At 38.3% G+C, this 15,000-nt stretch overlaps 1 protein-coding gene across 8 annotated transcripts in view; it reads left to right on the top strand.

The window, feature by feature from the left end:
• The window catches only part of LOC144962707 (transcription factor AP-2-alpha-like), a 180,610-nt gene that overhangs the window by 127,672 nt on the left and 37,938 nt on the right, over positions 1-15,000 (top strand). For 7 of the 8 annotated variants that reach the window (XM_078895891.1, XM_078895890.1, XM_078895889.1 and 4 more), the window contains one exon: positions 9,660-10,136. In XM_078895891.1, the coding sequence (XP_078752017.1) occupies positions 9,660-10,136 (477 nt within the window). Of the gene's footprint in view, positions 1-7,422; positions 8,311-9,659; positions 10,137-15,000 lie in introns of those variants that run through there. The other variant, XM_078895887.1, reaches the window with a different exon arrangement.

The following is a 15,000-nucleotide window of genomic DNA, read 5'->3' on the forward strand; positions in this document are numbered from 1 at the left end:
TGTGTAGTATTAGTGTAGTATTAGTAATACGTATTTAGTATTACAGTCATCATTATGGTGCTAACTTAATGCACGTTTAATATTTACTATACTGTCCTAATTTCAATAAAAGTAGACCTTCCCTTCAGTGCCATAATTTACAACACATTTTTGGTACAACTACCGGTGGACCCGGATTTTTTCCCAATTTCTAGAGCGTGAATCGCTCAATAGCAGATTTCTTGCTATCCTTTGGATAGGACGCTAGTACTTTCCGCCAAATCTAACAGACTCAGATACCCAGTCACTGCTGGTTGGACAGGAGGGTCAGAAAAAAATCTCGATTGCAGCCGGGATCAATCTCGGCCCCTTTGCGTGTGAAGCGGGTGACTGTGTTCTACCAAGTGAGCTATCGGGACCCCCTCCTAATCTCAATAAATACTATTTAAAATTTTGGTAAGAAAACTCGTCCTTCAAATAACCATCGATTAAAATAACTCCCCTCATATTGGTAAATACTCTTAAACCCCGAAGTCCCTGGTTTAAAAGTTTTCGCCATGATTAGAGTCATTTTAATCAATCGATAATCGAATGACGTGTTTTTAAATACGTTTTTTTTTATTGTTGTCAGAACAAGACAGTCATTATGATACTTGCTCGATGTACTAAGAATTGTGTTTGATTGCTGTAGTGTGTAGTGTGTCACACCTAATTTGGCCACACAATTTTTCTTCTTTTTGGCCACAGAAAAAAAACCCCACAAACAAACAAACAACAAAAACAAAAATAAACGAATAAATAAATAAATAAATAAACAAATAAATAGATATATGAATCAATGAAAAAAAATGAATATGTCAATAAATAAATGAATAATAAATAAATAAATTAATTAATATATAAATAGATAAATGAACAAATATATTGAATAATAAATAATTAGAAAATACCACGAATCTACAATTGGAAAATAAAACAGCCCAAAAAAATAATTGAAATACAATTTAAAAAAAAAATAAAATAAAAAGACAAAAATATCCTACTTATTTATCTAAACCTTCAACAAGATTAATAGTTGCTGATTGCCCGATCTAAATGAAACAACAAGACGGACAAAAAAAAAATTATTTGTTTCGAACGCTGTCTGACATCTAATTTTGTTAACATTAATTTTGTTAACATAAATGACACCACCTCCTTCATTACGCTTTTTCATTAACACCTCCGCTTGACACATAACTCTTTCCCTTATCTTCTATCACCAAAGACCTGTGAACTGGTTATCTTTTAATTTATTTATATTATAATTCTATGTAATTCCGTGTCTTCCCAATACTGCCCTGAGTTTGATTGCATTATTATCTATCCGTCTAAATCTCTTGTATTTTTCTATTTCACACGATGACTCGAGATAATCTTCTCCGGTAATTCCTAACACCTTCTCACCTTCTTCTTATCCTTATTTTTGGATTAACTCCGTTGTGCAAGCTGGCGGTGCATATAAGCAAATGCCGATTATCATTTTAATCCGGATGGACAATCATGTTATTAAAGATTTCCGAATAGGAATATACAGCCATTTTCTAGATTTGCTGTCTTTCTCTTACTCTCTCCCCCCCCCCCCCCCCCCCCCCCCCCCCCCCCCCTCTCTCTCTCTTTCTCTCTCTCTCTCTTTTTTTCTCTCTCTCACTCACTTTCTCTTTTCTCTCTCTCTCTCTCTCTCTCTCTCTCTCTCTCTCCTCTCTCTCTCTCTCTCTCTCTCTCTCTCTCTCCCATTACTCAACCTCTTCTTTCTCTCTATCGCTCTCCCGTCTCTCACTCCGCTCATTGTTTTCTATATTTCTCTTTCTCTCACTGATCTCTCTTTCTCTCTCTCTCTTTCTCTCTCTCTTTCTCTCTCTCTCTTTTCTCTCTCTCTCTCTCTCTCTCTCTCTCTCTCTCTCTCTCTCTCCCTTTACTCAACCTCTTCTTTCTCTATATCGCCTCTCCGTCTCTCACTCCGCTCATTGTTTTCTATATTTCTCTTTCTCTCACTGATCTCTCTCTTTCTCTCTCTCTCTCTTTCTCTCTCTCCTCTCTCTCTCTCTCTCTCTCTCCTCTCTCTCTCTCTCTCTCTCTCTCTATCTCCCTTTACTCAACCGCTTCTTTTTCTCTCTCTCCCGACTCCGTGTTCTTTTTTCTTCTTCTTTATTTTTCTCTCTCTCTCTCTCTCTCTCACCGATACCCCCCCCCCTCTCTCTCTCTCTCTCTCTCTCTCCCTTTACTCAACCTCTTCTTTCTCTATATCGCTCTCCCGTCTCTCACTCCGCTCATTGTTTTCTATATTTCTCTTTCTCTCACTGATCTCTCTTTCTCTCTCTCTCTCTTTTCTCTCTCTCTCTCTCTCTCTCTCTCTCTCTCTCTCTCTCTCTCTCTCTCTATCTCCCTTTACTCAACCGCTTCTTTTTCTCTCTCTCCCGACTCCGTGTTCTTTTTTCTTCTTCTTTATTTTTCTCTCTCTCTCTCTCTCTCTCACCGATACCCCCCCCCCTCTCTCTCTCTCTCTCCCTCTCTCTTTCACGCACACACGTACGCACACACACACACACACACACACACACACAGTCTTGACATATCATTTCTACTTCATTGTGTGTACATTTGTAAATTATTGTCCATTGACAATGTTGAAGACACACAATTTAGAACATATCGCACATTGTTTATTTTTCAATGAACATTTGAAAGCATTTTTGGGTACAACGTAACTAAACAGCATGCGTATAAAATCACGGCCATTCATCTAAAAAGAAAAGGGCAATTTATTTCCTTGTCGCAACCTTTAATGTCACCAAATCTACGTCCACTTGTTCATGCCACAACCGTAGATAATCTTTAGCCTTACGAATTTCCACTCTTTGCTATATTATCTACTTCAAAAAAGTCTATCTTTGACTAGCTCATTATATAAATCTATGTGCCGTAATCATGGCTAGACACAGAGCTTACAAATTACAACATTACATTTGGATTTTCCATTCTATGATATTATACTTACTTCAATAAGTCTGTCACTGACTATCTCATTATCTAAATCTATATGCCAAAATAATGGCGAAACATGAAACTTAAGAAGAAGGTACGACTGAAATTGATTAGGTCTCATAAGGTTTTGTGGCGCTTGTGATTAGTGCTATAATTCACCATTTAATTTCAATCATCTCCCTTGAATTGTCCACTTAATTTCAATCATCTACCTTGAATAACGATTGTAAATAATTAACAAACACAACTAAATTAATCTGGTACATACGTAACGAACAATGTACCAAGTTGTGTCATTTCATTTACTCATTTACCTTCCTTTTCATTTCATACCCCCCCCCCCCCCCCCCCCCTTACGACACACGCGCCTATTAGTTGATTTTGTTATGATTGAATCAACACTTAAGTTGTACGTGGCAAATCTTATCCAATCAGTCTTATTATTGGAGTTTTAACTCTTTCAGCGATGAGGCTATATTCGCAAATCCGTCACAAAATGGCTGACACTTGATTGAGGCAGCATGAGAATGACAAGTTAAGACAAAGCGACATTCGAATTCGGGGCAAAATTTCAATTAAAATACCTCCTTAGGGCAATTGAGTGTTTTGAGGAAAAAAATGAAATCATTGGTTCAATTTGTATTACTTTTGTAGAAAGTCGGATTGGATTACATTATTGTTTTTGCCTTTCAAGACCGACCGCACCGGCCATTGGCCTGTAGAACAGATTCTGCTCTGACCGAGCTTTTTATTGTTGTTAAACTTACTAATCATTACAAATCAACTTTATAAAAAAAAACTTTAGCTTTTATATAGCGCAATACCCACTAAACGTGCTCAAAGCGCTTTACAAGTGGTCCCTGGTCAACAGCAACATTTAACATGTAGGACAGGACATAACGCCTGTTAGGCGATATTACAATTTTCCGGACAAAGACAACGCTGTTAACGGCCAGGTACTCATTTTACACCTGAGTACGGTGAGATAATGTGAGTAAAGAGCCTTTTCCAAGGCCTCAACTATGCACCGAGCGCGAGGCTCGAACCCAGGACCTTCCGATCCGAAAGCGAGTGTCATACCACTCGACCACATAGCCGCACTTAGTTAAACTTACTGATCATTACAAATCAACCTTATATTGAGTCTTGATTGAACGTTTGGGAAGACACAAGGCGCCAGAGTTAGGAGGTATTGCATCCCCTTTTCTGCTTTGTTCCTTGAGTTTGGGCTTTTTATATCGCGCAATATCCACTAAACGTTCTCAAAGCACTTTACAAGGGTTCCCTGACCAACAGCAACACGTGACATGTAGAACGGGACATGACGCCTGTTAGGCGATATTAACAATTATTTTTCTGATAGAGACAATGCTGTTAACGGCTATGAATTCATTTTACGCATGAGTACGGTGGTAGAATGTGAGTAAAGAGCCTTTTCCAAGGACTCAATTATGCGCCGCTCAGAACGGGCCGGTCCGAAGGTGAGTGTCATACCACTAGACATAGCTCAAAATTTAGACTTGACTCACTCATCTCATGGACACTTGACGACGTGAACACATTTTTCAGGTCTGATATTCAGACTCAATTGCTGGCCTGTTTTAACAATGTTTGCTGTGGTTTTAAGAATATTTCCATTACATCAATGAATGGCTATGTGGTATGACACTCGCTTTCGGATTGGAAGGTCCTGGGCTGGGTTCGAGCCTCGCTCCGCACATAGTTGAGTCCTTGGAAAAGGCTCTTTACTCACATTCTCTCATCGTACTCAAGTGTAAAATGAGTACCTGGCCGTCAACAGCGTTGTCTCTGTCGGAAAAATGTACTGTCGCCTCACAGGCGTCCTGTTTCGTTCTATATATGTTAAGCGTTGCTGTTAGTCCGGGATCCTTTGTAAAGCGCTTTGAGAACGTTTAGAGGATATTGCGCTATATATAAAATCTCAATATTTTTTTTTAAATGGACAATAATATTATGTTGTTATGGTTTTAATAGCATTTCCATTACATCAAATGGGACCATAACGATTTGGGTTATCAGAACTGCAAATAAGTACACGTCAACGCTAGCTAGACATATTATAATAAGAAGCCAAAAATTACTCCATTTTTGCAACAACACATTGAATTAAACCGTTTCAAATGACACAGGAATACGCTAAATAAATACAGGGAATTGCTGACTCCGTCTTAAATAATTAACCAACATTACCTGTCCAAAGAATGGACCGTTGATTAGCCTCAGGTAACTACTCTCAAACCGTCCACCGAAAGACTTATTACTCTTACTTGGCTGCAGACTCCGCCACCGAACTTCAAAGAAGAGGTCGTTAGTTGTTATTTTAATGGTCATTAAGATTGAGCCCCATCTCTATTGTTTACGTTGGGATCAGCCTCGGGGATCACGTCAATGTTTGGTCATAAAGTCAAACCGAAAGTAGCCAGCCACAGTCTTATGAAAACAATAGGGGTCATTCATCGTGGGAAGTTAGTTGCTGCTTGTGGTGGTGGTGGTGGTGGTTTTCAATGACCTAATAGATTGAATGCATTAATATATAGATCAAAGGAACCCAAAGTTAAAATTTACGTATGAGACGCAGGTGTGTGAGTTTTGTAATATTACATAAAGGAAAGTAGATTATATTGATAACTTCAAATCGACTTCAAGCTCTGCTGGAGCTCATCCCAGATTCTGCAGCCTTAAATGGACTATCTGAGCTATTATTAAGTGAAAAGGAAGAGAGGCTAGAATCGATAGGGAGAGTGAAAGAGAGAGAGAGAGAGAGAGAGAGAGAGAGAGAGAGAGTGTGTGTGTGTGTGTGTGTGTGTGTGTGTGAATGGGTGGATGGATAAAGAATGTGGACGTGAACAACGGAGATCATAATTCAACACATAATAATATTATTATTATTATTATTGTTATTATTATTATTATTATTATTATTATTATTATTATTATTATTATTATTATTATTATTATTATTATTATTATTATTATTGAGAGTGGCCCATTTTAATAGAAAGATTTGAACCCGAGCAGCAGAATGTTGTCTTGTAAAGTTGTACACATCGACACTATGGAAATCATCACATTATTTTCTTATACTGAGTAGTTAAGAATCGTCTGTTTTCGGTGAAAAAATAACCAAAAAAAAATCAACAAACAAACAAACAAACTTTATTCGTAATATCTTTTATAAACAACACATTATGTTTTGATAGATATTTGTCACCCGTCAGAGGAAGATTTTGATGGAATTTCCATGACCTGGTGAGCATTATTCATGGAATAAAAGATAATTTTAGATTCTCTTTGGCCGACTTTTAAACATATTGTGCAGGTCTGACATCCGAACCCATTTATGGGCCTAGTTTAACAAAGTTGTAATGGACAATTTTTTTGAGATCTCCATTACAACAGCCTATAAGGAATTGGGTTATCGGACCTGCAAATAAGTGCACGTCGCCTTTGGCCCAATGGTGCGTTCACAATTTAAATGACGAATACGGTAGAGCTGATTGTTAACGTTAGAAATCACATAAAACAGATCATGGTAATATATTTTCAGCCACATAATGATATGTACTCGAAACTTCTGGGAAATCTCTTTATTTGAAGTGCAATACCTATCAATAGATAGTATGCGCTAGGCTAAGAAGCTCACAACATTGCCATCCGGATGTATAACGGACCAATACACAATGTGTATTCTTGAACGTTTAAAGTCTGGTTAATACAGTTTAGTGAGAATTACTCATTAACGCGGATGGCAAAAAACAATAACAAACACCCGAATGACGTCAACTTCGATCTATCTATCGTTTTGGAATGAATAACTTTTGTGGAGAGATTTCATTGTTTTGAGTCTTTGTCATAATAGAGACCTAGATAACCACGCCTTTCGGACACTCGTCATAATAAAGTAAACATTAGCAGTGATTGGTAAACATAGCGAACGACACAGGTTTTACAATCGATGGTATGTGTCTAAGGGAAATGCCCACTGTTCTACCACTTGATCACTTGAACCAACACAGAAAACTACGTGTAAACTTAAACGTTTATAATATTATGATCGAGAAATTGGTGTGATAACTAGTCACATATTTGGCAGTATAAAAACAATAACAATGATCAGAGAGAGAGGTTGATATTATTCACGTTATTGTTTATAAACAACCAACTATGTTTGTCCGAGTACGATTGAAGGTGTGTCACAAATCCCGCGTTTTGATTGGTCAAAAATATGCTGGAATTGATCTTAAGCATTATTATGTTAACATTTGGAAGTAAAAACATCAACATTCCAGTTAAGTGACTGTTTACATACGGATTATGTGAACTCTCACTTAGCGATGAATCTTTGTCAAACTGTTTTAATGGACCAACCTCACTCTATGACATCACAACAAACAGTGAACATCATCACAACAAAAAAAAATGGACTCACCAAAAATGATGTTTTAGTCATTTTGTTTGTGTGTTGTCTTTAGGAATGTGCAGGGTGTTAGTCCTCTGTTCTTGTTATTTTCTTTTATTAGTATTTGGAATTTTACTTGTTAAAGATTTTGTCTTTTTTTTTCTTCTGTTACGTTTTAATTACTATAATGTACAGTAAAACATTTCACAGTTTTAAGTTCTCGGAGCATTTGTGATTTGTTTGTTGATTCAATGTTTCCATTTTGAAAGTTTTAGATTTGCAGTGTTAAAACTTTTTGAGTTATTCGTTTATTTAATTAAAAACATTCGAGCCCATCAAGGATATCAAACAAATCAAACATGAAACCACCAAAGAACAATCTCGCGCCATTCCGCCATTGTAGATCTGTTTCCGATAGATGTTACGGCACCGAGGAAGAAAGTAGCTGCAGCCCGGCATCGACAAACAGCGATGATCATTACAGCGTGTTTTCAAATAAATCCGACACTCCCTCTCCTGGATCCATCTCACCAGCTTGTTCCACAAATTCTGGCCAAGGATTTGACTCGAATCATCAGCCAAACCTTCAACAAGGGCCATCAGCCGCAACAGCAACCGCAGGTCCTCAGGATCCCTTCCCCCCTGTGAGAGGATCTTCCCTGGACACGATCTCCAGTGGAGAAGAAGAGAGTTCGTCGACCCAGGGAGCGTTTATGGAGCAGTTAATGTCTGCTTCCAATTTCCTTGCTAGTTCGAGTCGTCCTTTTCCATATCATAATATGGTAATCACAAACCAGACGGAAGCTGGTTCCGTGCCGATGGAATTTATCCAAGCTGTAGAACCACCACCCGTTCCGCGTAAGAAGCAAAAGAAAGAGGCCCGTGATGTAAGCGTTATACTGTCGTTATGATTATTGCCTAACGTTTTAGCTTATTCACGTTTTCAGTGACAGATTTCATTTAAAATACGAAAAAATCATTCTGCTACCCCGGAAACTATCCCATACCCCCCCCCCCCCCCCACCCCCTTCCCGCCCCCACCATTTCTCTTATTCAAACAAGGTTCACTCTGCGTGTTTTTGTGATTGGGTTTGTGTGTGTTAAATGTCTTTTTTCTGTTTCTCTCTCTCCTGTCTAACTCTCTCACTCTCTCTCTCTCTCTCTCTCTCTCTCTCTCTCTCTCTCTTTCTCTCTTTCTCTCTTTCTCTCTCTTTCTCTCTTTCTCTTTTTCTCTTTCTCTTTCTTTCTTTCTCTTTCTCTACCCCTCTCTCCTCTCCTCTCTTTCTCTCTCTCTCTCTCTCTCTCTCTCTCTCTCTCTCTCTCTCTCTCTCATTCTCTGTCTATCTCAAGTTCCTAGCAGTGAAAAAAATTGGAAATAAAAATACAAAAAGAATGACACCCCCCCCCCCCCCCCCTCTTTTCCGAACCCCCACCCCCAATCCTTTATATTGATATAAATATAATAAAAAAATTAATATTTGAAAAATAATAGATAAAATGAAACAACACAGCGAAGCCAATGCTGAGAACTTGAGGAAGAACAGCCCTCTCTCCTTCTATCTCTCTCTCTCTCTCTCTCTCTCTCTATCCCTCCCTCCATCCATCCCTCCCTCCCTCCCTCCATCCATCCCTCCCTCCATCCATCCATCACTCTCTCCCTCTATCTGTCGTTCTTTCTGGGTTCATTGATTAGAAGGTAGGAATTCCAAATATGTACGCCAGTTATAATTACATACCATTACATATATAGGGAGGACTCCTTTACTCACATTCTTTTACTGTACTCAGGTGAAAAATGAGTACCTGGCCGTTAAGAGTTGTCTCTGTCGGAAAAAAAAAGATTGTATTATCGCCTAACAGGCATCATGTCTCGTACTATATGTTGCGTGTTGCTGTTGGTGGTCAGGGACCCTTTGTAAATCGCTTTGAGCACGTTTAGTGGATATTGCGGATATAGCGAGGAACATAGAGAAGAATTAAAGAAGCTGATATACAGAGAAGTGGTAAGACCTGGAATGAGATAAAAAAAGTTAGCTCAGGATAGAGAAGGATGGAAACTGTTCGTCTGTAGCCTATACCCTGAACCAGGGTGAAAAAGGCAATGATATATATATATATATATATATATATATATATATATATATATAATATAATATAATATATATAATATAAAAGCTCAAGCTCAAGTTTTATTTCCATATTATACTATTCTATTTCTCATTTATTTTCTTCACAGGACCGCCGCCCAGATCTAGTCGGACCCCATGGAGGTTTCGGCCATCTCGTCAGTTCCAGCTCAGGCTCCTTCTCAACGGCGCCCAGGCTCTCCCACACACCGGCGGGCGCCGCTGACTTTCAGCCCCCCTATTTCCCCCCTCCCTATCAACCCCAACAGGCGGTAGACTTTCATCACCACGCTCAGGTGGACCCCTATGCCCATGTCAATCCATTCCAACAGACCACAGCCCAGCATTACAACCACCTCAATCCAGGGGACCGCAACGTGCTGGCACGCCGAGATGACCCCCTCGCCAATATGCACCCCGGCCTTGGGGGCTACGACACGAGGCGCCCGCATGACTATATGCCCTCGGCCCTCCGTCGAACGGACATGTTACAGCAGCACCACCACCATGGTTTGGGACTCGAACAGGATCCCTCTCTACTCAATCTTCACCACAACCCCCTGGTCGGACTAGAGGACGCCAATCAGGTAGGACTACAGCTATATAAGCTGACTTTCATAACTCTTTATCTATCTACCTATCTATCTATCTATCTATCTATCTATCTATCTATCTATCTATCTATCTATCTATCTATCTATCTATCTATCTATCTATCTGCTTGAACAACTTTGTAAGACCCTGCAGCAGTAGCAGAGGTGCACTTGTCATGTCTTGGGGTGTTTTTTTTTTTTTTTTCTTTTTTTTTTCTTCTTTGCTTTTATTTCTTAATATATTATTTCTTTTAAACTGTTATTGAGCTTTTGTTTGTTCGTTTTGGTATTCGAAACTGGAATGTTACTCCAAGCTGGCAATGAGCACAACACAATGAGATGTTATCGTCCAACCAGACCTAGTCCAGACTGTCTGATTTTCTTATTTCTCTATTCAACGCTCTTGTAAACTACTTAATTCTATATTCAATCAGTTAACTCTGTAAAGCATCTATCTGCCGATAACAACCAATTGAGGAACACAGACACACACAAAGGAAAATACAGTTTTATCTGTTAAAAAAAAAGGCTATCAACATAGCTCAAAAGAGCTAGAGAGAGAGAGAGAGAGAGAGAGAGAGAGAGAGAGAGAGAGAGAGAGGGGGGGGGGAGGGGGTCAAAGAGATGGAGAGAGACCTTTCTTACATGCGGTCATAGGCAATAATAACCCGTCATAAAGATTGAAGGAAGCTGGCTTGTCAAAGTCCAAATCAATGCTCAACTAACTATTAAACCTTTCCAGGCGGTGTTCCGTTTTCCTCTACTCGGACATCAGATTTCACCATTTCCATCAAGAGTTCGGTCCCAGCCAGGATTTTTCGTTGTTATCGATTTGTTTTGATCTACTCTCCCATTCTGGGGAAACAAAAAAAACAAACAAAAAAACAACAAAAAACAAAATCCCCACCCCACCCCCAACCAACCAAAAAAAAAAAAAAACAAAACAAAAAAAAAAACAAAAACAAACAAAAAAAAAACAAAAAAAAAACAAAAATTTACAAAAAAATCAAATAGAATAAAAAAACCCAAAAACCAAACAAAATAAATCACGATTTGGTTTGTTATAATTTGACAGAATAACTCAAGCCTTTTCAAATTATGTGTGATGTTTATAAATGATCCCGAACTTTAAAAATCTTTCAAAGTTTGGTGTTGGTCCTTAAGAGGAAGTCGGATTTGCAACGCATTGTTATAGATAGTATGCAGATGACGTCACTCAGGCCTTTGTTATTGTTTTTTGCCATCCGCGTTTGTGAGTTGTTCTCACTAAACTGTATTAACCAGACTATAAAAGTTCATGGTTACACAGAGTTTGTGTGTTGGTCCGTTATACTTCCGGATGGCAATGTTGTGAACTTCTTGGCCAAGCGCATTCTATCTATAGGCTCTATATTTACTTGGCTAAGAAACTCGCATCATTTCCATCCGGAAGTGTAACGGACTGGATATGTGTAATCATGAACTTTTATACATTTTAGTGAGAATGACTCATAACCATGGATGACAAAAAGAAAACAATAACAAAGACCTGAGTGACGTCAAGTTCGTTCTATCTATAGCCAGAAAAAAATAATAAAATAGATAGAATGCGCTTGGCCAAGGAGTTCACAACATTGCCATCCGGAAGTAGAACGGACCAACACACAAACTCTGTGTAACCATGAACTTTTATAGTCTGGTTGATACAGTTTAGTGAGAACAACCCACAAACGCGGATGGCAAAAACAATAACAAAGGCCTGAGTGACGTCATCTGCATACTATCTATAGCGATATATCTAATATGATTTGAAATCAGACTATCTTGCCATTAGAGATATGAGAATAGGGAAAAGCCGACCACAATTTTACTAACTGTTGTGTGTTGATAGCGTGTAATGGGGCGGCCTAACCTTGTAGAATGTGTTGTCATGAGTAAGTGTAGTGTCTACATAGTAAATTTGAGGTCGATGTGACAAGATCTGGTCAGTCTTTGGCAAGATGGATGACCAATGATGATAGATAGGATGAGCTGCGTGGTGACGTGATGTTTTTAAGAAAAAGAAAAATTTCACTTTGAGGTTAATGGGCACTTACTTGAAATGTTTGGGAGATTCGACAATAGGGATTTTATGTTTTGGTCTCGAGGTGTGTGTGTGTGTGTGTGGGGGGGGGGGGGGGGGGGGGGGGGGGGGGTTGGAGGTGATTTCTTTCAAGATTTTAAAAATGTTAATAGAGGTGGCTCTGCTCCAACCATAAATAATAATAATAATAATAATAATAATAATAATAATAATAATAAATAATAATAATAATATAATAATAATAATAATATAATAATAATAATAAATAATAATAATAATGATGATGATGATGATGATGATGATGATGATGATGATGATGATGATAATAATAATAATAAATATTTTATTACAATTCACCCTTGAAGAATAAATTATGAGCATACACCTCCAAAAAATTAAAATGTTCTATAGGTCTATATTGAAAAAAAATGTTATTTTGATCGTAATTAGTTATTGCATGCAATGATCTGAGTTTGTATATTATTAAAGTCTCAATTTCACATATATAAAAAAGTCATAATTTTGTAATTACCTCCCTTGGTTTATATTTAATTGCTTTTTACAAATGATATGACAATAGCATTATAGTATAGGAAATTTTGAACAATGTTATAACAATCATTGCTGTGTGCATTTGAAAGAAAAACAAAAACAAGAAAATGTTCGTTTTTCCATTGTCATTACCGTGAGAAGTATTTGAGGCGGCGTTGAGAATGGGTGACACATTAGACCCAGCTTAGAATCGGTTTTAAAACTAAAGATCCTGGTTTTTGCCTTCTTCAGACCTGCCTAGTACTACGAAAAATTCGTAGAATTACGAATTTTTGACTCCAAAATATAACCAGCTACAGAGAGCTGCATTCGCCTCTTTGACTTGATAAATCTTTTTTGAAAAGTAAAATATAGTTCCTTAGATTCTACATTCAGGACTTTGGTGCATTTGTGGATCGTGGTGATGGTCAATTATTGATTTGTTATGCTATTTATAGTGACTTTTTTAAAAATGTTCCCTTGGAAAGTACATATTAAAAAAAAAATTCAAGGAGGCAGCTCTGCTTCCTAAACCTTTCATTTTGTCTCGTGGCTTTAAGACCAAAGAACTTAGTTTTGCCTTCCTAAACCTCCAATTTTGTCTCGTAGCTTTAAGACCAAATAACTCGTTTTGCCTTCTACTCCTTTTGTCTCGTGCTTAAGACAGATATTGCCTTCTAACCTCCATTTGTCTCGTGCTTAGACAATACTCGTTGCTCCAAACCCTTGTCTCGTAGCTTTAAGACCAAAGAACTTAGTTTTGCCTTCCTAAACCTCCAATTTTGTCTCGTAGCTTTAAGACCAAATAACTCGTTTTGCCTTCCTAAACCTCCCATTTTGTCTCGTGGCTTTAAGACCAAAGAACTTAGTTTTGCCTTCCTAAACCTCCCATTTTATCTCTTACCTTTAAAACTAAAGAACTTCGGTTGCCTTCTTATATCTCCCATTTTGTTTCGTAGTTTATGACAAAAGAACTTCGTTTAGCTTCTTAAATCTCCCACTTTTCGTTTCGTAGTTTTAAGACCCAAAGAACTTAGTTTTGCTGTCCTAGAGGTTCCATGAATTTGTATCGTAAACGACGAGCAATTTTAGACAAACTGAATAACGCAAGCACACATTATAATCTAAACTAACACATTTATTTGAACTGTTTTATTATTATGTACTCGCAAATCCCGCACACACACACACACATTCACACGTCGTGCTTTAATAAAGAAATGAGTTAATAAAAGATTTAGTAGAATGGATAAAGTATTTCACTGGAATGAATAGGAACTGGTGGTGGTCCGTCGTTGCCTGTTGTCGCTATCATCGTCGTCGTCAAAGGCGTCATAATCTTTCTTTTATTTTAATAATTTATATCACTTGGATCACTCGATCGTAAAGCGAATGAACAGATGCCTTAACGACGGTTTTGGCAGATCCATGGTTAACGAACGATCACGTGAATACACAGACACAAAAAAAAGTTATCATTGCTACAAAACGATCTAAAAATACGAATTGCGAATAATTTGACAAGCTACGTCAACGACGGAACGAAGTAAATCGACGAATCTGCTTATTCGAAGTTGAATGAATGAATGAATGAATGAATGAATGTATTCATTCATTGCGAGAGATCTAGCAGAGAACTTAAAAACCTAGTTCATCATAAAAGCATTTATAGGGAAAAAGCTACACTCGAGTTATGCGTAGGTGAGGAATTATATTGTGTGTCGCATTCATACACCCTGTTGACGAGGTGAGTTTGCGGAGTGCCATGGTAATTTCTACATTGAGCGGAAACCATCGAGACTTTTTGCACTTTTGTTTGGATACATCCACGACAATGTTCCCCCCCCCCCCCCCCCCCCCCCCCCCCCCTCCCTCCTTCCTCTCGCTCTCTACTGCTTCTTCTTCTTCCCGTTTTTCCAATGCCCAAACCAAATTATGAAGGTGGTGGGTTTCTGCTTATGAATAAAAGACAGAATAATAAAAAAAAAAATCATCATCATGCCGTGGTTGGGTGCCCACGTTTAGAATAAATGGTGGTGGGGGGGGGGGGGGGGGGGGGGGGGGGGAGAGAGAGAGGATTGAACACATGTTTAGAGATGGTGTGAAAATTGAATGGTTCCCGGCTGGCAAGCAAACATAGGCGATGATTATTATTATGTCGCAGGGTCCGCTTAAACAATGTATCTCTCCAATCGTATGTTACTACAACTACGAAAACACAGAAATCCACGTGTTTATTTTACACTAGTCTCTATAGAATTTCAT

This window comes from Berghia stephanieae, chromosome 1 (genome assembly GCF_034508935.2).
Source record: "Berghia stephanieae isolate SIO BIC M18660-M18661 chromosome 1, UCSD_Bste_1.3, whole genome shotgun sequence".
Lineage (NCBI taxonomy): Eukaryota > Metazoa > Mollusca > Gastropoda > Nudibranchia > Aeolidiidae > Berghia > Berghia stephanieae.